General features: G+C 60.9%; 3 protein-coding genes across 5 annotated transcripts in view; 1 reads left to right on the top strand and 2 right to left on the bottom strand.

Moving 5' to 3' along the window:
* Nucleotides 1–2,824, top strand: part of CHKA (choline kinase alpha) — a 45,340-nt gene extending 42,516 nt beyond the window's left edge. For all 3 annotated transcript variants that reach the window (XM_033120820.1, XM_033120818.1, XM_033120819.1), the window contains 2 exons: nt 467–548; nt 1,675–2,824. In XM_033120820.1, coding sequence (XP_032976711.1) covers nt 467–548; nt 1,675–1,734 — 142 coding nt within the window. In that variant the 3' untranslated portion in view covers nt 1,735–2,824. The remainder of the gene's footprint in view (nt 1–466; nt 549–1,674) is intronic.
* Nucleotides 2,825–5,291: 2,467 nt separating this feature from the next.
* Nucleotides 5,292–14,906, bottom strand: TCIRG1 (T cell immune regulator 1, ATPase H+ transporting V0 subunit a3). Its single transcript, XM_033121425.1, has 20 exons — nt 14,805–14,906; nt 12,430–12,550; nt 12,112–12,190; nt 11,060–11,280; nt 10,886–10,971; nt 10,472–10,598; nt 10,299–10,381; nt 10,049–10,142; nt 9,747–9,959; nt 8,936–9,080; nt 8,247–8,386; nt 8,018–8,175; nt 7,833–7,923; nt 7,218–7,336; nt 6,921–7,134; nt 6,444–6,569; nt 6,129–6,233; nt 5,935–6,052; nt 5,532–5,709; nt 5,292–5,448 (listed from the first exon to the last, which is right to left on the bottom strand). Exons 2-20 carry the CDS (start codon nt 12,544–12,546, stop codon nt 5,370–5,372), a joined length of 2,493 nt encoding a protein of 830 aa, XP_032977316.1. The 5' UTR covers nt 12,547–12,550; nt 14,805–14,906; the 3' UTR covers nt 5,292–5,369.
* A 2,319-nt stretch (nt 14,907–17,225) lies between these two features.
* NDUFS8 (NADH:ubiquinone oxidoreductase core subunit S8) lies at nt 17,226–21,493 on the bottom strand. Its single transcript, XM_033120094.1, has 7 exons — nt 21,364–21,493; nt 20,215–20,272; nt 20,074–20,124; nt 19,495–19,584; nt 19,230–19,402; nt 17,504–17,632; nt 17,226–17,418 (listed from the first exon to the last, which is right to left on the bottom strand). Exons 2-7 carry the CDS (start codon nt 20,270–20,272, stop codon nt 17,287–17,289), a joined length of 633 nt encoding a protein of 210 aa, XP_032975985.1. The 5' UTR covers nt 21,364–21,493; the 3' UTR covers nt 17,226–17,286.
* Between the last annotated feature and the right edge of the window lie 1,229 nt (nt 21,494–22,722).

Raw genomic sequence — 22,722 nt, forward strand, 5'->3', positions numbered from 1 at the left:
CGGTTTCACTTCCGTGTAGAGGAGGGGGTGGGGGGAGGGCGCAGGTGTCAACCTACCTCCTGGGCAAGGAGCGACTCCCCCTCTTGCTGGGTAACGTGTGGCAGGGTTGCTGATGCCATGTGCGCACACAGAGGGTTTCTTTCTCTGTGGTGCATGGTTTGCCAGCGTGGCCACCGAGGCCTCCGTGGGAGTCCTGTGAGTGTAGTTGTGTGTGCCAGGCTCAGGCAGTTGGGTGTGTTCACACCCACGACCTGGCTGGTAGCAAGTCCCCTGCCACCAGCCAGAGGTGGGGAGAGGACGGCCGTGGCGCTCCCGCTGTCCTCCGCTGCTGTGGGAGAGAATCCCACTGAGTTTGACCGTTTGCATCCTTATCACCGAGTTAGAAGGTCCGCCTAGCAGAAGTGACCTCACCCGTCCCCTGACTGGTGCCACATCTCATGTGCGTTTTCCGCTTCTGTAATTACAGGTTTGCCCTGGCGTCCCATTTCTTCTGGGGACTTTGGTCCATCGTACAGGCCAAGATTTCATCCATTGAATTTGGGTACATGGTATGTTTTGGGGGTGGTTTTTCTCTTCTACCAGGGGAAAAAAATGCTAGTGTGTGTGAATGCTTGGCGGTAAATGTTCCTTACAGAGGGTCAGCCATTCCCTGAGCCAGGTGAGCTGGCACTAAGATGGGGCACGGCCCTGGAAGCTGCGGGAGAGAGGCAGCGATATTTAAGCCGCCGGCACCGATGTCGTGTCTGTCTGCCTGCCTCTGGAGGTCTCACTCCCGGGGCCAGCAGGCCACCTTCCCTGACCGCCATCGCTGAGACAGGCACACTGTGTGTAGGAGTGTGGAGGTGCCTGCAGGTGCCTTAACGCATTCGATCCACCTGTCACCACCCTGTTCTCAGCCTGCAGCGCCCTACTTAGAGGGGGGAGGTGGTGCTGACACCCTGTTTGTTGTAGGCAGATGAGTACCAAGCCAGGCTGTCATCTTATTCTCACCTTAATAACTGACCTTGACATAGAGACCCTTGGTGCCCTTTAGCTAAGCCCTCTGCCACTCCGTGGGTGTCGGTGGGGTGCCCAGGGTGGGGTCACTGGGACAGATGGTCAGAAGATGTTCACTTTTCCTCCTCAGTCCTGTGTTAGGATTATTTCTGCTTCTAGGCATAGGGGTTGGCAACACACGGGTGGAATTAGACGAGAGAAGAAGGGCAGATTTGGATTTCTAATGCACATTGGGCATCACGGTCAAATGATACTGGAAGACAAAATAGACTTCTTTGTTCTGTGCTTGCCAGCAGCGCACGCCCTGGAACCTTTCTTGCTTTAAAAGAGGAGCCTTTGTTATGTATGTCATTGAGTGCCTGCAGCACTGCAGGGTACACGAGACAGGGAGCCATGGCAGCACTAAGTAACTAGACAGAAGTCCCGTCTGGGTTGGCAGGGCCAGGCCAGCCAAGGTGGCCAGGCAGGGAACCTTTAAGGTGAGGTATGGCAGTGAACCCTGCTGAGAACACAGCGTGAGAAGACTGTCTTTAGAGCAGTCGGGCTCCTGAACAGCCTTTGCAGCCACAGCTGCTCTGTGCTGAGCTGTTGGTGGCCAAGGGGGGGACCCGGGCGCTGGTGGGGCTGGCAGGGCTGGCAGGAGCCCTCCGCGAAGCCACTCTTCCTTGTGTCTCCTAGGAGTATGCCCAGGCGAGGTTTGATGCCTATTTCGACCAGAAGAGGAAGCTAGGGGTGTGATGGGGGATGCCGTCATACGCTTCATCCCTGGACTGCGAGGGGCGGCCCAGCCTGCGGGCCCCTCTGCTCCGACCGCTGCAGGAAGGCGGGGTGTCGCTGCCGCACACAGACGTGTATGATACGAGAGACTGTATTAAAATTGAGTAACATTTATTCCATATCTTGTTTACGATTTCACTAGGACTCAAATGAGATCGGGCAGCAGAAATCTAGTACAATAGTGCAATATCTCAGATTCCTTTTAACCTAGTGGGCATTTCATATCTGGGGTCTGCAGCTTCCGTCAAGTACAGCGAACAGCAAGAGTAAACAGTGTAACCGCAGGTACTTTTTGGGTTAACGTTAATTTTTGCAGGGTTTTGATTACCCTGCCGGGGAGCATTGTACCCGGCTCTGTCGGTAACACTGCAGACACGCTCCCCCCCGAGGACAGACTGGTTGTGATGTGGCTCGGCAGCCTGCCCGCGCATCTCCGGAAGCTGCTCCTTCATCCTTTTGGTCCCAGTGGCTGACGCTGGAGGCCGCAGGCCGCGCCGGGCGCTGCGAGCCGCGGTGGGACCTGCTGTCCGTCGGGGTGCGCGTGGCTCCCTGGACCTGCTGAGCGTATTGTGATACGGACGAAGCTCTTCCTAACAGGATGTAGCCTCTGCCGCACGCTCCTCAGAACTGAACGAGCTGTCAACCCCGGCTTTGGGCAGACAGTGAGCTGCGGCCACAGAGGGCCCATGGCTGGACGAGGGGCAGCATGGCGACGTGCTGACACACCCCTAGTCTGCCTTCCCCGAAGGGAGCAGGCTGCTTTGTTCCCACTTTGCCTTTTCTCCTCCACAACTCTGCTCGACCTGGAGCTGGGGTCCTGTGACACGGCTGGCAGCTCCAGGGCCCCTCAGGCAGCCCGGTGGGGCGAGGGAAACCCCGGCCTCGGCTCTCTGCCAGCTGTCCCCGCCCTCACTGCTCCCTGATGCCCCCGACATGGTCGTCCTAGTGGGAAATGCAGCCTGTATGTGGCATGTGGGGGCGTGGATAGAGTATAGCTGTGAAATCTGTGTACATTACATGTCCTTGGGAATAAATTCTTTTTTTGACTCTACTTTACTTGAATTGTATTTGTGTATACATTTCTGTTACCACAGAGATTGTCCTACACAAACAAACAAAATAAAAACCCCTCCTCAGCTGTCAGCCTTGGTTGTGTCCTGAGTCTCAGGGAGGGCGCCTGTCACCTTCCCGTGCCGACACCAGGCCCCAGGGCGTGCAGATATGTGGAAGGGTGTGTGTTATGTAAGGTGCCATGCGGGGTCTCTGGTCCCGCTCCCCACATAAGAACGCAGGATATGGTGAGGCCAAAAAGGAACCCCCACAGAGCCATAGATAGGGGAGTCATACCACTATATTCTCGCCAGTGCCTGGGTTGGAAGCAGGAGCCACACTATCCGCAACCTGCCGTCCACTTCTCTGCCAGCCGACCTCACTGGCTAGCTGTAATCCGCCGTGCTAACTGCAATCTGTGCTTGCCAGCCACCATCTTCCCACTAGCCCCCATTTGCTGCCAGCGTAGCCACAGCAGTTATATTAGTGGCCAATGGCCCACCAGTTACAGCTGACAGCCAACTAGCCACAGCTGATGGCCATCCCATCACAGTTGAGGCCATTTACTACCCGAGGGAGCACCTTTCCACGTGAGGCCGGGAGCCTGGAAACTGCACTCCTGGCTCTGTCCCCACAGTGTGGAAGGAACAGGAACATCTGGCAGGCGACAACGGCTAGGCCAGGGCAGGAGGGACACTTTCCACTGTCCACCATTGTAGACATTTAAATAGATTCAACCAGGTGAGTGTGTTTTGCTCTTGCGCTCCTGCATGAGAGCTCGTTTAGACAAAGCTCCCGCCTCCCTGTGGGAGGTGTGCACAAGGTGTGCGGTCATCGGGCCCTGCCAGCCTCACCCACCTTGCCCTCCACTCCAGCCTTCCTCTTCCGCAAGGCGCCCGGCTGGCTTGTGGACTCTGCGACAGGCTTTGGGGTCGGGTCTTCGTATCCTTCCACGGTTGGCTCAGAAAGTCACGCCCCCCACGCGATGCTGTCGCTTAGACAACCCCACATCCCCCCTGGCCCATCACTTATTCTCTAGATGCAGCTTTGCCTGGAATTCTGATTTGTTCCCTCAGTTATGTCCTGCATTAGACCATGAGCTTGGGATCAGGCCTGTCTTCAGGGCAGGTGACGCACCCGTCCCTGTCTCCTGATGACGTCCATGCCCCAGGAATGCCCGCTCCAGTGCCTCTGCGTGTGTGGGTCCCACGGCACCCAGGCTGCCAGCCATCCATGGGTCAGCCAGGGCACGTCTGACCACCATCTCCCTGGGATCATACCTGCCTCCCCACGAAACACTACCCACGTGGCTCAGGGTCCCTCTGTCACCAGCCCCACCCTGCAGGTCTCTGCTCAGCTCTGTCCCCAGGAAGGTGTTCAGTTGGGGTTGGGGCTCAGTCCGGATCCCACCTGAGCTGCACATGCAGCTGTTCCCCACCAGACACTGCTATCGTTCCTCAGAGCCAAGTCTGCCAGGCACGTGAGATTGCCACACAGCCTGGCATGTGGGGACCCTCAGCAGGGCAGCCCCGACCCGATGGACAGGCCCCTCCCACCTCCCAGCCGTTGGGCAGATGAGAGCCAATGATGGGGCCAGGCCACCCAGCTCAGTGCCCAGGACATCGCTGGCCTCCACGCGGCCCTTGTTCCTGGGGCTGGAAGAACTGCAGCTCCTCAGCTGGAGAGAGCGAGGCCTCTGAGAAGCATTGGCCCTGCCTCCCAGACAGTGGGGGGAACCCAGCCACGAAGAGTCACGAAGAGTTGCAGGATGCCACCCCCACCCCCCCAGCTGACACAGGGCCCTGGGAACAGGACCGCCCACCCAGGAGACAGGAGAGGCTGCAGGCTCTGGTGATGGGACAGGCCTCCCGACCCTCGGGGCTTCCTGGACAGCCGCTGCCCTTCTGTGCAGGATGGTGGCCTCAGGTGTGTGTGACACCTCTGCTCCCCCATGTAAAGTGTTGGGTCAGGTTCGCGTGTCCCAGGCTGCTCTCTGCCTCAGAGCACCTTGCGTGTCTAGAGCCAGTGCCAGGACGAGGAAATGGGGATACTGGCCGATTCACACCGGGCCCCACCCTCCACACCCAGAGTGCCCTGAATATCCGCTTACAGCCAGTTTGCACACCCCCAAGGATGAGAAGCTCACTTAGCCCAGCCCAGCCTAGGGAGACTCATCCCGAGCTAGAATGTGTTGGAAACATCCCTCCTTGGTCCTTCAACCCAAAAGTCTTGGATTATTGCAGGAGTGCTCACGGATCCTCCCTGACTTCTGGAGGCCCCAGCTCCTACACCAGTACCCCCAACCCCCACAACCCACAACCTCAGCTGCAAAGGAGGGTATGAGACAGGCACAGGGGCTGGCAGGGATCCATGAAGCCAGCTCACGGGAAAGACCAGCCCGCAGCCCAGGGTGATGCCACACCAGCCTCCCCAGCCCCTGGCGTTCCAGACAGGCCAAGATGCAGTCCTGGACTTTCCTCCTCTTTATTTCCTTCCTGCCACAGCAAGGTAAGGGCGGAGGCCGTGGGCACGGCCACAGGTGGGCTCTATTCATCTTCCACAGTGAAGGTGAAGGGGGTCAGCTTGTAGCCAGTGCCTGAGTAGAACTTGTTCTGGAACTCCACCCTGGGGTGAGAAGGGAGAACTAGTGAGGGGAGGTCCCTAGACCCCTGCCCATGCTGCCCGGGCCAGCTGGGGGGACAGCTCACCAGTGCAGCCGCAGAGCGTGTAAGAAGGCCGAGAGCCCCTCCATCACCAGCAGGATGGCCACGGTGAGGACGGCAAAGGCGGCAAAGACGGGGACTAGCACCACAGCCACCGCGCCCATCTCGCGGCCCAGGCGCAGGCCCACACGCATCACCATGGCCCACAGGACCTCCGATAGCTCTGTGGATGACGGAGGCACAGTGGAGACCAGGAGCCGGGGTGCCCACCAGCCCCCCGGGCAGCCTGAAGTCCCTCTTCCTGCGAGACCAACGGGGGCCTCCTCTGATGGCCCCACTTTACAGGATCTTGAGGTCCAGAGAAGTGACCCTCCCCCCAGGCCACCAAGCAAGCAGCTATGGGGGTGGGGGTGCGGAGCCAGGACTTGCCGGTGGCCGGGTCACTCACGGGCATGGGCCAGGCTCAGGGCCCAGAGGCGCAGGTAGGAGGCGGTGTTGGAGATGCAGCCCAGGCAGAATTCGATGGTGTGGATGGCCTGGTGCATGAACACCTCGGAGAGCACAAACTGGGGGTGGAGTGGGCGGCAGTGAGTGGCAAGCCGGGCCTGCCCCAGCCCCCACTCAGAAGGGCACCACACCCACCTTGGCCTCCCCTTGGTCCCCTGAGCACCCCGCCTTCTCCTCATCAGAGCCCCAGCCAGGGGCAGGTGCGTCGGGCGAGTCCAGAAGCCCGGTTTTGTCCTCATCCTGGGCGGGGGGCGGGAAAGGGTGGGGGCATCAGCAGGCAGCAGCAGCGGCCCAGCCCCAGATCGGGCCCACACCTCCCCATACTGCCCATACACAGGCGGCGGGGAGCCCGCAGGGAGGGAGGGAGGGAGGGAGGGAGGCGTATCTCAGCCTGGCAGTGGCCCCACCTCCCCAGCAGTCCCCTCCCACGTGCCCCCTTCCCGCCTCTACCGGCTGTGGGCCAGCATGCCGCCTCCTCCTCCTCCGGTGCTGCCAGCGCAGAAACAAGGGTGTGCCAAGCAGCAGGACGGGCACCGTGGCCAGGGCCAGCACCACCAGTGTGGCCTGCACCACCTCCTGCAGGGGATGGCGCTTGAGTCAGTGCCCCCTGCGAGCCCCACACCCGGCCCGGGCCACACGACTCACGGGGCCCAGGGAGCCCACTGTCTGCTTTTCCCGCAGCACCCCTTGCTAAGCAGGGACATCACTGCTCCATAAGGAATCCTCGGAGAGAAGGGCCACAGGCTTCCAGCACCCACTGCGCCCGCGCCCCCCCAGGAGCCTCACACTGTCCCTGCACCACCCTGTGTCAAGGCCTCGGGCCTGCATCCTCGGTTCCCAGATGAGGACCCTGCAGCTCCGAGGTGCCCAGTGGTCACAGGGCCCCAGGAGGGGTGTGAGCCCGCCCCCGCCCCCGGCCCAGCCCACCTGCCCTGGAAAGAGCAGCCGGTTGGTGGGGCTGCGGGAGAAGAGGAACATGTTGATGAAATGGATGAGGATGCTGGGCGCTGAGGCGGCACCGGCCACGGAGACGCGCAGCCACTTGTAAACGACCAGGAAGACCAGGTAGCCGAACAGGCCCAGCAGGAAGACCAGCTCAGGCAGGGTCTCCAGCAGCAGCCGGTGCCGCTGGCCAAAGTGCCTGGGGCAGGAGGAGGGCCAGGTTAGCGGACCACCCTGGCCCTGCCAGCCGCCAACCCCCGGCCCCGGAGCCTGGGCTCTCACACATGGTTGAAGACTCCCAGGACCACCCCGAAAGCCATGTGGGTGACCCCCAGGATGACAGACATCTTCATCTTGAAGGAGTTGAGGAAGCTCAGGTGATTGACAGCCAGGCTCCAGACCTGGGGTGGCAGGAGAGGTGGGTGTCACGCAGGGGGCCCCCTGCCCTCGTCACTCTCACCCACCTCTTTGTCCCCTTTGGGGCCTCAGCACAATCTGTCACCTGCCCTCCCCTGAAGGGCAGCAGAGGGGACTGGTTAAGAGCACAACCCCATCCCAACCCCAGCTCTTTCTAACGGGGTGACCTTGGGCACATGGTCCCATGTGTCTTAGCTTCCTCGTCTATAAAATGGGAGCTCTGCATGGAGCCGTCAGGAGAATGAAATATAGTCATTGCACATAAAGGGCTCAGACCAGCGCCCGGCACAGAGGGGGCTCCATAGCGACCAAGTGCTCCAGTCACTGTCACCTCGACATGCCTCTCTGCTCTGGGGGGTGGCTGCAATGTGGACCCAGCAAGGGGGCCCCTCATCTGTCTGGGGCCCTGTGCCTCCTGCACCAAAACCAGGCTGCCCTCCCGCTTGCCTGCAGCACCCACGGCCAGCGGCCAGGACTCACAGGGTCAATGCCAAAGGGGTAGGGTCCCAGGAAGACACCGGTGACATTGGGGTCCAGTGCAAGCAGCGGGTGCTCGGCCAGGAAGGTGTCGCTGTGGGAACAGCGGGCAGGGTGTTCAGGGAGGCGGGGACCAGGGGCGGCGGGGACCTGGGGGGCAGCGGGGCAGGCAGGCAGGCAGACCTCACCTCCAGCCGGACTGGTTGGCCATGGCCGCCACGCTCCAGCCCGAGGGGAAGATAACGGTGGCACGGCTGAAGCACTCATTGTAGATGAAGCCAGTGTAGATGGAGAACAGGCCCATGAGCAGAAGCAGGTAGCGGCCGCCGAAGAAGGTGCGCCAGATCTGGGGGTGGGGGCCGTGAGGGACTGGCTGGGCCCACCCACCCCAGCTGCCCGGCCACCCCACGCCCTCACCTCGTTCTGCGCCATCTTCACTCCTGGCCGGTCCTCAGCGAGCACCATGGCCAGGGCGAAGAGGAACATAAGCAGCCCGTGGCCCACGTCGCCAAACATCACGGCGAAGAGGAAGGGGAAGGTGATGATGGTGTAGGGCGCTGCGGGAGAGGGGCCCCATGGTCAGCCAGGACCCCACGGAGCAAGGCACATCTCTGTACCAGATGCCACGGAGGCCCCGAGCCCAGACTCTGGGATGGCACCCAATTCACACTTCTTAAAAAACACAGTGTGGCCAAACAGAACACATCTGCAGGCTCGCTTTGGCCCGGGGCCTGCTGGTTGGCAAAGCCTGATGATTGTTCACTTTCCCAGGGCTGCTCTGAGTCTACACCGTGATTCCCATTCTACAGGTGAGAAAACTGAGGCTCCGAGAAGCCAAGCAACTTATCAAGGTAGGCGAGTTGGACCTCAAACCCGGACCATTCCTAGTGCAGAGCCGCTGCCCCTTGTGCAGCCCTGTGCCAGCGCTGTTGTGAGCTTCACAAGGCGGGGGGCGGGTTGCCGGGATACACACAAAGCACTGGGCCCCGACAGCAGTGGAGTGACAGGGAGTGCACCTCGACTTCTGAGGGCAGGACAGGTCCAATGTGGATACCGCCTTCCCCGACTTCCACCAAGGTGGGGCTGTGGGGTGCCATGGCTCTCACCGGGGTTGACCTCCTGGTAGCGGCCCACGCCATAGGCGTCCACGATGCCCTGGAAGCTGGCCGTGAAGCGGGTGGTGCGGATGAGCGTGGGGGGCATGTCCCGGCAGGGGATGCGGTGAACCACGGCACTCACACCTGCCTCACTCTGGGGCGCCCAGCAGGCAGGCCGGCAGACAGACAGACAGACAGACAGACAGGCAGATGAGGCTGATGGCAGGACCCTCAGGGAGACGTGGAGCACAGAGGGGGCTCACTGGATGGGCGCTTTGGACCTGGGGCAACCCCTCTCCTCTCTGTGAAGTAGGACCACCAGTCCCACCTGCCCCCATTCAGGGGGATTTCGGCAGAGCCAGAGATCAGCTGGACCACAGTCGCTTGGGAAATAGACGCATGCTACTGCTCATCCAAGTGGCCCAGGAGGGAGCCCCATTGGCAACTGTGAGCACCCACTAGGCACGGGAAGCCTGTGGTGTATTCACACTACAGCGATCCCTGGTTGCAGGGTCATTGCACCCATTTCACAGATGAGGAGCCTGAGGCTCCCTCCAGTCGGCCCAAGGTCACAGGACCAGTGGCTGCAGAGCCTGGATTTGAACCCCATTTCTCACTTAATGCCCAGTATAGCCACCAGGGTGTGACAGTCCACCCCAGAAGCTGTGGGAAGTCAGGGGGTGGGCTTGCTGGACCAGGGCCGTCGGGGTGGACTCCCCCGGGGAAGGGAAGCCCTAGCAAAGCAATGGGAAGTGTGTTGTGAGGTGGGAACAGGCCGCAGCCTGGCAGCAGGGGGTGCGGGGACCCCCACCAGGCTCACCGAGCTTTCCTGCAGCGCCTGCTGCAAGGTGGGCAGGTCGCGCGTGGCACACCAGGCCTCAGCAATGAGGCACTTGTGTGTGGCGCTCACGCTGCACTGGTTGAGGGCTAGGTATACAGCCTTCATCTTGCGGATCTGCACCTGCCAGGGTGGCAGCAGGCGCTGCACCCGGCCCAGCACCTGGCTCAGGAAGCGCTCCGTCTCCCCCAGGACCTGAGGCCAGAGCAGGATGGGGTTAGGAGGCATGGGGCTGGGGGGCAGGCGGGGGAGGGTTGGCAGGTCGTGGACACGTGGACACCCACCTCCTGCAGCTCGAGGCTCTGCTGCTGCAGCTGCTGCAGGACCCCACGGCGAGCATCATCCTGCTCGGGGAATGGGAAGACGTGGCAGTGGAAGCTGGCAGGGGAGGAGGTGACATGAGGTGAGCCAGGGGTTCCAGAGGAGTCTGGAAGGAGCTCATGGGGCAGCGCAGGGCACAGGGCGGGCTCGTGGAGGGGACATGCAGGGGCCTGGCACAAGGGCAGCAGGTAGCCAGCCTCTCAGGGGGCTCACCAGTCAGTGATCTTGCGAATCTTCTGACCGATCTGCTCGCCCCAGTAGGAGATGAGGAAAGTCATCCACGTTGCGGGCTCGCCCTGACGGAGTGAAGCCCAGTTTACCTTGGAGTCCTGGCTCCGCCCAGCATGCACCCGAGCCTGGGTCCCCCCAGCCCAATCACTGCTCACTGTCACGGGGTCCTCCAGTGGCCGCTCCGCCTCCCTGAAGCTGGCGATGAGGAAGCCGCGGCAGGCCCTCCAGAGCAGGCGCTCCAGGGCGGCAGCCTTGTGGGGTTCCACGGCACCTGCCACGAAGCTGCCGGGCCAGGCAGGGCTGGGGGGGCTGCTCCTACCTCCTCCAACCTCGCCCCGCCAGACCACTCCACAGGCCCGCCCTGCCCAGGGTGGTCAACCAGGCACACTGGCCCTGCCCCCAGGAGCAAAGCAGGAGCCCACCATGCAGGGCCAGAGAGGGGAAACCCCCGTGAACAAGGAAAATTCCAGGCCTGGGAGCACTGGACAAGGAGTCCAAGCCAGGCCTGGCGCCGGTGCTCAGGGCCTCGGTGGCTGCTGAGAAAGAGAGTGAAGCTGCCCCTCACTTACTTAACCCTGAGGTCCTGGTGCGGGTCCCCCAGGGACTGGAGTAGGGGGCTAGTTTCCGAGGGCCCATCTGTGTAGGTGGCTGCCACCTAGGAGTCGAGAGGCACCGTGAACTCCGGCCCAAATGGGGCCCGGTACCCGCCCCTTCCTGTGCGCCCTGCCCAGGCTGGTGCTAACCGGGGGGCCATGGCCCTGGCCCAGCACAGCCGCGTGGAGCTGCAGCTCGTGCAACTGGGCCCGCAGGGCCTGCTGGTTGCCCCTCACGTCCCGGAGCTCCTGTGCCAGGCGATCAGTCTCCTCCTGAATGCGCAGCAGGTTGCGGGGTGGGGGCGCTGGCAGCACCCCCTCAGGCGGCGGCAGTGCCAGCCCAGCCCGCCGAACCTCCTCCTGCAGGAAGGCTGGGTGCAGAGGGATGGGTGTCAGCGGAGGCCACTCAGGGGCCATCACCAGCTAATGGCCACTGTTAGCCAAGGGCTGGCTACTGTCTAGGGGACCCCACATGCCACCTCAAACTCCAGTGGCCACTAGCTAACTGATTCACTATGTCCCAGATCCTCAGATAAACTCCAGGCAAAACCTCCATCCCCACAGACCTGCCCTCCGCCTTCATTCCCTTGGCCCCCGTGCAGCCCAGAGCCCGGGGCCCACAGAGCTCTTCCCAGCAGGCCAGCTCCCGCATCGCAGGCCATGGAACGAGAGCTTACGTGGAGGCCCACACAGTGCCTGCCTGATCACTTGATTGGTAAGCTATCAAACCATTACACAAGTGTGCTTGATTCTCCCACCTTGCAGGCTCCTCCAGGTGCCAAGGCAGGGGTCCCTCCTGCCCAAGTTTAAGAAGGAGCTGCTTCTTGGGGGCACCTGACCCTAAATCCTGGCCTCTGCCCACTCCGGTCCATTTACAGAAGAGAAAGCTCTGTTCATGCCTCTCTCTTGCTAAGAAACCACGGTCGTTCCATGGGACCAATTTCCAGGCCCTCGCCCAGTATATTCAAGGCCTCTTCCAAGCCAGCCCTGGCCTCGCTTTTCTGCTCAGCTCACCCAAGGCTGCCCTGTTCCCAAGAACACTGCACAGATCCCAGCTGCCCTGCTTTGGCTCTGCAGGCCCTATCCTGGACCTCCCTTCTCTGCCTTCTACCTGGGTGACCAGGTCTCTCCCTTTCAGACCAAGCTCGACCGGCGCCTCCTCCAGGGAGCCTGCCCGGGATGTAGGCCTGGGACCAACTCACTGAAGGTCTTCTCCAGCTCCTCGCAGCGCCGAACATCCAACACAAAGCGTCTCTGGAAGGCGCTTACCGAGGCGTTGAGCTGTGATTGCCGTGTGGAGGGGTCAGTTTCTGGGGACGGAGTCAGGGAGGTCCCCACCCCCGGGCCCAGGCCAGGCTCTCCTCAGGCTGTAGCTGCCTCCCCAAAAAGGTGCTAAGCATACTGTGAACATCCAGATGCCCAGCTGGAGACAGACCAGACCCCACATCCCCCGAGGAGGGCATCCATCTCGGACACCAAAGGACAAGGTCCCCTCCCACACCCGTCCCAGCCCCTCTCACGTCTCTGAATTCCACGAGACCCAGCTCGCCCAGCTGGCTCACACAGGGGTAGGCAGCAGCCGTGGGCAAGAAGAGCTGAACCAGAGCCACCTCCTCACTCCTGAACATGGAGCCCATGGTCCTGTGGGGCGGGCAGGAGGTGGGGGCTCAGTCGGGGGCAAGCCACAATTGCCGACAGGCTAGGAACTCAGTACATGTCAGCTCACATAATCCTGGAAGGTCCTGCTTCCACCCCCATCTGACAGATGGAGAAACAGGCCCAGGAAGCTGGATGATGTGCTGAGATAACACGGGAAACAAGGAACCTGGCATAGCCGATGCCACAATCAGACTCAAAGCCCGAGGTCAAGGTCTTCCTGGCTGACTCTGGCCCTGCTCCTCACCCGTGATGGCTCCTGGCGACACTGGCCCTCCTCTGTGACCTGCCACTGCCCTGCATCCTACTCATCCTTGGGACCCCAGGCCAAGGGTCACTCTAGCAGCGAGCCTCCTGGCCATGAGCCCTTGTCTTTCTACCCCAGGGAGTGTCTTTGACAAAACACCCAGGCTGAGGTTGGGCCTGTCCCCACAGGCAGCTGGAGCCCTGCTCCCTCCCTGCGGGGTCTGTGTGTGCTGAGGATCTCCACTGTGTCCCCAGGGGCCCAGTGAGGGCACAGAGGCCTGCTGGGAACACTGATGAACAGGGGATCGTCTCCTGAGGCCCGGGCTGTCTGACGGCGGCTGTTGTGGGTAGGGGTGGGAGCAGACTTCCAGATGTCGAAATTATTGAAAGTGAAACTGTGGAAACTGCAAAATGGGCCGGAAGGGCCTGGCGGGGCCTTGCTCAAACACCGGCAGGGGGAGGGCCAGGGTGGCCTCCAATGGGACAACCCAGGGCTCTGTGACCGCTGCTCTCAGGGCCGGGGCCAGCTACTTCCTCTCTGTGGGACTCAGTTTCTTTAGCTCTCAAACTGGAGGGAAGAGGAGACAGGCATGGGTTAGGGTCCCACTGAGAGGGTGAAGGTTTGGCGCCAGAGTGCCCTCCCCACTGTCTGGGCCGACTGGGGCCTATGCAGCTGGTCACTTCCTCCCCGGGGGCCTGGTTTACTTTGGTCTAAAAAGGGAATGCAGCCCCGTCCCCAGCCCCAGAGAGGAGAGAATGCCGAAAGAAACAGCCTGAGGCTGCAGAAGGGCTGGGCCCTGGACAAGGAAATGTGGGTAGGAGGGGCTGGCTTCCATTCCCAGAGGCTCAGGGACCAGGGCTTGGAGCTCTGCCCAAGCTGTGATTGGCTGTGTGACCCTGGGGGAGTCTCTTGCCCTCTCGGGGCCTCCACTTCCTCTTTGGGTAAATGGGACTTAGCCACCCCCAGCAGAGACAGGACCCAGGTAGGGAGGTGACAAAAACCACACTCCCCACGTGATCCCTTCACCCATGCTCCCTCATTTAAGACGATCACCAATCCTGGAGGGAGAGGGCACTGTAGCCCTGTTTTATAGGTGGGTTAACTGAGACTTGGGGAGGCGAGGTCCAAGATCAAAGAGTCTGCAAGTGGCCAAGTCAGACGGGAGCCAGGCCTGGGGCTACTGGTTTGGAAGTCTCAGTGCCCAACAGGTGCTCAGGGGAGGGCCCAATATGTGTTCTCTGCCCTGGACACCCCAAAAGGTTGGGCTGGCCAAATAGGGGGTTTTAGGAAGCCAGGTCTGGGGACCCAGAGAGTGAAGCAGCTGTGGCAAAGCCAGCCTGGTGGCCTTGACTTACAGGGCTCTCGGGCCTGGGCACTTCCCTGTGGTGGGCACGAGTGTGTAGGGACCTGGCCAGACCCCTCCCCTGGCGCACACCCTACCCTTCATCCTCCCTGGCCCCTTCCTGAACCAGAGGTCACCCCAGTCCCATTTAAGGAGCAAATGAAGGTGCCCCAGTCCTGCCTGTGGCCTTCAGAGTCCAGCCCACTTCTCGCTCTGTGCCCCTCTGCTCCTCGTCCTTCGGGAGGCTGGAGACTAAGGCCGGCTCCTCAAACAACCCACCAGGTCTCTCCTCTGTGCGCCTGGCTCACGATGATGCCATGGGCTGAGGAGAGGGTCTGCCACCTCCTCCATTCCGGACTGGTAGGCTCTGGAGTCAGAACGACCCCGCTTGCCTCTAGCTCTGCCTCTTCCTACTTGGGTGGGCCACAGTTTCCTCATCTGTAGAATGGGTCCCTCCTTCGGGGGAAGGCGCCACAGAGAAAAGCTCTGAGCACACCAGGCCTGGCAGAGTTGGCCTCAGTAGTTGCTAGTGGCTGTTCACACCCCATCCTTCATTTCCTCCTCCTCCTCCTTCTCCTCCTCTTCCTCCTCCTCCTCCTCCTCGGTTCTGTGGCCCCCAGCAAGGCCTGACACCCGGTGGAGGCACTCACCCCCAGGTCGGCCACACGAGGCGCGGCTCGGCTCTGCGCTCCCGGCTCTGAGATTCCTGCCGCGGCGCCCACGCAACTCACTTTCCCTGCCGGGCGGGGCCGAGAGGCGGGGCGGGGTCAGTGAAGCCCCGCCCCGCGCTGAGTCCCTGGAACCGCCGGGAGGGCGACAGCGCCGAAACTGGGACTTCGCGCCGGCTGCGCTTCCTCGCGGAGGTTGGGAGACCATTCGGGCGTCGGGGTGACGAGGCCTGGGGAGCAGAAACACTGACCAGCGCCAACTGCGCACTTCTACACGGCGGGGCTGGGAGGAGGTGCCCCAGCTCGAGGGCTAGTGAATGGGACCCCCACCACCTAGAGGGCTCCCTGGGCCTATGGCTGGTGGGACCCAGGCCTGGGTCCAAGACCCGCATGGGGTCCAAGACCAGCACTCTCTCCCACCTTTGGGACCCACAGCCCCTTAACAGGCAGCCGCAGTTACACTGGGTCCTTCTGCCTTCCTGCCTCTGACCACCCAGAGTAGAGGCCTGGCTGGGCTCCAGGCCATGCTCTGTGCCCTTGGGTGGATGGCTGCCCCTCCCTGGGCCTCTTTCCTCAGTGACAGCGGGACACTGAGGGCCAGGTAATGGTTGCATTGTTCCACTCTCACACACACACACACACACACACACACACACACGCATGCTGTTTACTGTTGCTCCACCTGCTGCTGGGGTTGTCCTAGTGACCTTGCTTCAATTTGGTCGTGTCCCAGCACCCCTGAATTGGGGCTCTCAGCTGTCCAGCTGCCTGCACTCTAGACAGGCCAGGACCATACCCACTGGAGACTAGGGGCCCCTCAGCTCTGGTGATCCTTGAACCCCACACTGCAAGGGGTGAGCAAATGGAGCCCCCAAACTGGGACTGTAAACAGAGTCGCAGCCAAGGTCAGCATCCAAAAAAAGTGGGGACGTGTTCTGGAACGTCCTGGGGCTGTTTGCAGAGGGGACCCTTGACAGACCAACCACCACCGGAGTGGGGTGGGTTCTCAGGTTAATACTACCAGGGACCGGGGAAACTGGTCTCTGCCGTTTTACAAAAGGGCGTTAAGAGCTGCACTCCTGATGCAGATACCTGACGGGTCAGTAAGGGAATCGCATCAGGAGCTGGATATAGTCTGACCCGTTTAATAAAAGTACTCTAGTTACCTGTGCACCAATATAGTCTCCATGCCAATTACCTAATGCTGATTGTTTGGGAAAAGTGAAGAGGTGATTTGGGACTTTTCTCTCTTGTAACTGCGTTTTTGCAATGCTCCCGCCTCCCACAGCCACTAAGACTAGCAGTGGGCTGGACTCGTGGACACTTCCTGGGCTTCCCTTCGGCTTTCCTTTCAGGTCCTGCACTTAGTTCTCACTTCTGTGACCTGCTCCTCAGGCTGTGGGGCCTCAAAGCCTTGGCCAGTGGCGGGGCCCAGACTGGCCCAGGTGTCAGCAGTGCTCTGAGAAAAAGGCTGCCTGGGAATGAGCTAAGGAAAAGGCTGGGTTTCTTTGCTGCAGGCCTTCTCAGAGCCTTGACTGTGCTAACATGCAGTGTTTGTCCCAGAGTGGACAGGGCACTGGTGGCATTTCTCACACTTAATGGTCCACAGCACACCCTCCCCCTTCTTTCCAAGAAGCATCTTGGGAGATTCGTTGTTTTGTAAGAAGTACTTTTGGAAATGACGGAGAGGGGGACTGAGAGCTCTCAGGCCAGAGTTAGCTTTTTCATCCGATATAGGCTGTGTGATCCGGAGCAAGTCACTTCACATCTCTGAGCCAGTTTCCCCACTGCTGAGAATGTACTGAAATCCTTTCACAGTGGTTGGCACCAAGTGCAAGGAGGCTGTTTTTGGCTATTCCAGTGGCACTGAGCTTGTGTGTTGCTCCAGAGGGAACCACACCACTTTGCTGGGACTGCAAAACAGGAAGTCCTGAGCAGAAGCCAAGTCAGTAGCCTGGTCTGGGAACTTGGGGAGGAAAGGGGATGTGGCTGGATATAAGGCAAGGCCAGCTCAGGGGCAGCAGGGCCTGTGTCACCACCTCGTGACTGTCACCCCCCCCCCAACAAGGGTGATCTAGCCTTTCTGAGTTTCTGCCACCTGACGTACTTCTGCCTGGCCTAGGGGAGCTCTGTGTCCTTAGTTGTGGGTGACCCTCAGGGGAGGGCAGGCACAGACCCCAGCCGTGGACCCCCAGGATTATGTGCTGCTGAGCCCTGGGGAACGTGCCTGGCCAACAGGGCTGCTATGAGCGAGGGTCTAGTCTCGGGCAGGGCCTGCTGGGACCCAGAGTCCCACAGGAGGCTGGGCCAGCTCAGCTGGGCCCACCGAGGGACGTGGTCCAGTGGAGGAATCCTCCTCACCCCGACGCCCAGCCTGGACAACCGAATTCAAGACAAAGGCAGTGGGAGGGGTCAGAGCTTCTTTATTGGGCACCAGGGGCTACGGCCCAAGCAGGCAGGGGCGTCACCGATAGAGATAGTCAGCCTGGATATTGGCGGCGATCTCGGCCTCCCACTTGTCTCCATTGTTCAGCAGCTTCTCCTTGTTGTACAGTAGCTCCTCGTGCGTCTCCGTGGAGAACTCAAAGTTGGGGCCCTGCAGGTAGGGGTGCAGGCACAGCCATGTCAGGCCCGTCCAAGGAGCCTTTGCCCCAGCCTCCTCCACCCCGGGGCCTGCTCACCTCAACGATGGCGTCCACGGGGCAGGCCTCCTGGCAGAAGCCGCAGTAAATGCACTTGGTCATGTCAATGTCATAGCGGGTGGTCCGGCGGCTGCCGTCAGCCCGAGGCTCAGCCTCGATGGTGATGGCCTGGGGAGTGGCACAGGGTACTGCTGCCAGCCACCACGCCGGGCTCCGGGGACAGGGTCCAGCCCTCATTGCTCATTCCCGCCCCCGGGGCTGCACACACACACCCCCCTCTGGGGAGCTCATCCCCCCCGGGGCCTGCAGAGCGGACCTTCTGTCACCTACTTTCAGCCCAGATATACCTTTCCTGACTCCTCCCCCAACAGGCCACCTGTCACATCTATCATGTCAACCTCTTCTTAGCACCTGCCCTAGATGACATTTTTCTTGTTCGTTTGCTAACTGGAGAACATGAGTCCCACGAGAGGAAGGTTGTCGCCTGCTGCATTTGCTGCAGTAGCTGAAGCCCTGCGGGATGCCAGCCTGTAGTAGGTCCTGTTACTGTAGGTTAATGTTGAACAACTCTCCCACTTACTCTAGTTTTCCAATTGATGGATGAGAAAATAGAGGCTCAGAGAGGTTGAGGGGCTTCCCAAAGCCACACAGTAAGCGAGGGGCAGACCCAGACTCGTGTGCTAGTCCTTACCTCTCAGTTCCTCGGTACAGCCTTGTACCACCTGGCAGAAGTGGTGGCTGGGAGGACCACAGCTGGGAGGACCTTCAAAGGGTTGTGGCAAAGGCCCTCACACGTCCCCAGGAGTGTAATGCCCACCACTCACAGAGGGACCTTTGGCTGGTAGCCTCCTCTCTTTGTGTCTCAGTTTCCTAATCTATAAAAATGGGGTAATAACCTCTACCTCCCGGAGTCGTTGTAAAGATAAATCATGACCTTGGCAAAGTGCTTGGTCCGTGGACGGCACTCACTAACTGGAAACCGTCACTGTTACTATTGTTTTGGGGCTCTCCTATGTGCTCCAGGGTGCTGGCTGGACTGAGAACATCAAGGCCACAGCCGGTGGTCCAGAAGAGCTGGGAGCGGTCCAGGAGACAAACTGGGCCTGACAAGAGCCGTCCTGAGTCACAGAGATGTGGTCTTGGAGCGGCCACTGAGATGGGGTCACCGTGTGGACAGTGAGTAAGCACTGTGCCTGCGGGGCGCCTGCTGGGCACGCCGTGGGTCTGCCGCCATGTGTCCACACTATAGGCCCTGACTACAGGCGATCCATGAGGGACCCTCCAACAGGACCAAACACCCGGACTCAAAGGGACAGCCATGGGGCCGCGAGGGCCTCAGCTATGGTGTGTGCATCTTTGGCTGTGGCGCTGCAACAGGCACACAGGCAGGGCTCCTGAACTGCTACTGTGTCCGGGGAAAAGTAGAGACCCTCAAGAGGCCTGGGGTTCAAGTCCCTGACCAGACCCCCAAGGGCAGGCCCCACTCAGGTCACATGGTCTGTTCAGGGCTGGAAGCTTTACGCTTCTGACTCACTGACCCACTGACTCTGAGTCGGCCCAGCAACAATGGGAACCCCTTGTGGTTCCCATTGGGGGGTGGGGGGAAGTGGCTCAGAGAGAAAGGGAGTCTCCTGGAGACACACACGAGGTAAGGAGGCCAGAGTTCGGGCCCAGGGCTGCCCTGCTTCCCTCTCTGCAGCCGGCTGTGGCCTCCCTGTGCCAGTGGCAGCGGCCGGGTAGTGGTCAGTCAGGGGCAGGGGCTCACCTGGGCGGGGCAGACGGCCTCGCAAAGCTTGCAGGCGATGCAGCGCTCCTCCCCAGACGGGTACCGGCGCAGTGCATGCTCTCCGCGGAAGCGTGGGCTCAGCGGGCCCTTCTCAAACGGGTAGTTGATGGTGGCTGGCTCCCGGAACAGGTAGCTCAGAGTCATACCCAGCCCTGTGAGGAGCGCAGGCATGGTAGGTGGGGCCCCTCCTCTCTAAACATCGGGACCCACCCCCAGCCCACCTGGCCCTGCCCCCAGCTCCTACCTCGGGCGAGCTCGGTCCACAGCAGGGTCTGAGCTGCCCGGTCGGTCACTGACTTCATGTCCATCGAGGGCTCTCGCATGTTCACGTACTCTGACAAGGAGGCAGGCAGAGAGGCCATGGTAGGGGCTTCTCACTGCCTCTCCTCGTCCCCCCAGGGAATCCAGTTCAGGGAGATGAGGCCTGGCCTTCCTGCCAGGGGCAACAGCTGGGACCCAAAGGGCCTTGTTCCTTCACCAACCCTTCCCCACCTTGGCTTCTGGCCCTGGCAGCCCTTGCCCAGGAGGAGAGGAGGCTGAGAAGGCTTGGGTCCTGGTGAAGAAGTACAGGCACCCAGGGCTGACACCGGGCATCTCCCTCCCGGTCCCACGCAGGGGAGCTCTGACATCAAACTGTGTGGCCACAGAGAGGGCCCCCCACCCCCGGCAAGGACAGACTCTGTTCCAGGAAACCACATTCAAAGTTGATCATCATCATCATTCTACAGAGATGCAGAGCCCCCGGCAAAGCCAGGCCTTCTCCTCTGCCCCTGGCAGGGCCATGATCAGAACAGCCAGAGGCTCCAAGTGCCTTGGGACTCACTGTAGGTGGCTGCCACTGCGCTGCTGTGCAGGCTCCGGCCGCTGGGATGCCCTGCAAGGAGAGGGATGATGCAGAGCAGCTGAGACCTCAGGCGGGGACACTGGGCTCCCCCAGGCCCAGAAAAGGCTCCCTTGGTCCTACCTGTGTGTGCAACCTGTGCCAGGGCCCGAAGCAGCCTGGGTATAGTCAGGCAGCGCATCTGTGGGCATGAAAAGCGAGAGGCGTGCTGGGTCCCAGGATGGCCCTCCAGGAATTCGCAGTGCAGGAGCCCTGACCCTTGACCTCAATGCCACTGTGTCACCTTGTCCCCTACCTAACTCCATTCCTGTCAGAGGCACAGATGGCCTTCCTGTTCCCAGGAGGGCACCTGCCAGCCCTCCAACCTGACCCAGCTCAGCTACGCAACATTTAGGAGGACCCGTGGACCGCAAGTTCTAGCTCATATGAGAAATCTTTAAAATCCATCCCTCCTGCCACCCATCTCTCCCCTCCAGTCCATCGTCTCCAAATCTGACCCAAACAACACTGCCCGCGGCCACCAGCATTTGAGAGGTCACTGTCATAGGGGCGACCTGTACCGTCCTTGTGTCCTTACGAGGACCCCACGAGAGAGCCACAGATGAGAAGCTGCAGCTCAATTATGTCACGTGACTTGCCCAAAGCCACACACTAAGGAGTTGGGACCAAGAACTGAACCCAGGCCAGTCCCCTCCCTCTACACCCCCAGTCCGTCCCCTGCTGGAAATCCTGTAGAGGCTTAAATAACCCTCGTGATCAAGTTCCTGTCCCTAGCATCAAAGTCCTCCGGAACGGTCTCCCAGACTGCCAAGTGACCCTGGGTGGGTGAGGTCCCCTGGCCTGTTTTCTCAAGTGAAATGGGGGTGAGGGTTGAGGGGGAAGGCTCAGGAGAACGAAAGGAGTTCGTACATGCCAAGGGTTTAGCCCAGAGCCCCGCACTTAGCCGGAACTCAAGAGTACCCCTCCCGTGATCTGTGACCTCTAACGGGCCCATTTCTTTTGACCACTGACTTCAGGGCCAGTCGCCTAACCCAACATCGTCCTCGACCTGCCGCCTGACCTCTGACCCCAAGGCCGCAGTGGCACATGCGCCATGAGGAGGCCGGCTTCCCCGCCCGCCCGCTACACGCTCAAGGGCACAGGAACTGCGCTCCTGGGCAGGCCGAGATGAGGCCCGGGCGCAGAGCCGGCAGGGCCAACGGGGACACCACACTCGTCCCCAATGCCGCGCTACCCAATTCCGGCCCTAGCAGGCGCGTCCCGATCACCCACCTTGAAGCGTTGCCACTACCTTCCCGGTACCGAGCGGCCTGTCCGCCGAGAGGCGGAGCCTACACGCTAGGACGCTGCCATTGGGCCGGCTGGCTTCGCCGGCTCCGCGCTGACCCTTCATGCTGTGGTCTGATTGGCCAGTGGTGCAGTGGAAAGAGGCGGATTCCAGAAACGTCTTTCTTCCGATTGGCTAGGGAGGAGCAGGTGCTTGAAGTACCATAGCAGGTCGCCATGTTGGATTGGAGAAGCCAATAAGCGAGGACTCCCGAGCCACTGGAGGCGGGACATCCGGGACGTGTTTGAGGTAGCGGTTCCGGTTCTGACCCGAGACCCTGGGCTGCAGCCCACGCTTGGCTTCTGTCGGGCATATGTGATAAAGGTGTTGAGAATCGTGGCCGGCCGTAATTCTGCACGGGATCCGTGCCTGTTCTCTGCTAAAACTGCCCCCCGGCGGCTTCATTTAATCTTTACAGCAGCCCTGGGTGGACGAACGATTGTATTCGTTTTACCGATGGGGAAACTGAGGCACAGATTTGTTTAGAAACTTTGCGCACGCCATAGAGCTCAGAAATGCGGCCGACTGAACCGCACCTGGATCTATATGACTCAGGAGCCCCGTCCCTCAATAGCCACCAAACCCGTGTTTCCTCCAGTGACTTGTGTGGTAGAAGGACCCCGGAGGCTGCGGACAGTCAGAAAGGCCCGAGGCCGCCTGCGTGTGTGGGCGAGAGGGAGGTGGTCAGGGAAGGCTTCGGAGGACGTGTCCAAGCTGATGACGAGCAGGAGTTGGGCAGGCCAAGGGCAGAGGGCACGCCTAGCATGTGTGCGGAGGTCCTCCCAAAAAGGACGTCCCACGTGTCGGGAGAGAACGAGGACGGGCCGCGTGTGCCCGCACAGGGCCATGGCAGAGCTTCCCGCAGACAGTTACTGGTCCAGACTTACGGGCTTCAGGCCAAGGGCTGGCATGGTCCAGTGAGCTTTGGGAAGATTGGCGGCTGTGCTGGGAAGGACCAGGCCCTGCGGGGAGAGGGTGGGTGATGGACGGCCCTGGGCGCAGCCATTAGTGTTCGGATGAGGGAAGTTGTGTGGTTTTATAGAATCATCAGGACTTGCTGAAAGATGGGACTTTGGAGGTGAAAGCCGGTGTGGTGTCCAGCAGGAGGCAGGTGAGTTGGGCTTTGTGGCTGAGTGGAGGGGGGACCATTCCATGGTGTCGGAGCCCAGGACGAGCAGGACAAGGAAGAGAATGCACCCCGTGCGGGTGGGGCGCGGTATGGGTGAGGCACGAAGGGCTGGCCAAGGGGGGGTCGGGGGAGACAGGAGTGTGTTCCGAGTTCCAGAGAGGCCTGAGCTGAAGGG

The sequence above is a fragment of the Rhinolophus ferrumequinum genome, chromosome 11, assembly GCF_004115265.2.
Source record: "Rhinolophus ferrumequinum isolate MPI-CBG mRhiFer1 chromosome 11, mRhiFer1_v1.p, whole genome shotgun sequence".
Lineage (NCBI taxonomy): Eukaryota > Metazoa > Chordata > Mammalia > Chiroptera > Rhinolophidae > Rhinolophus > Rhinolophus ferrumequinum.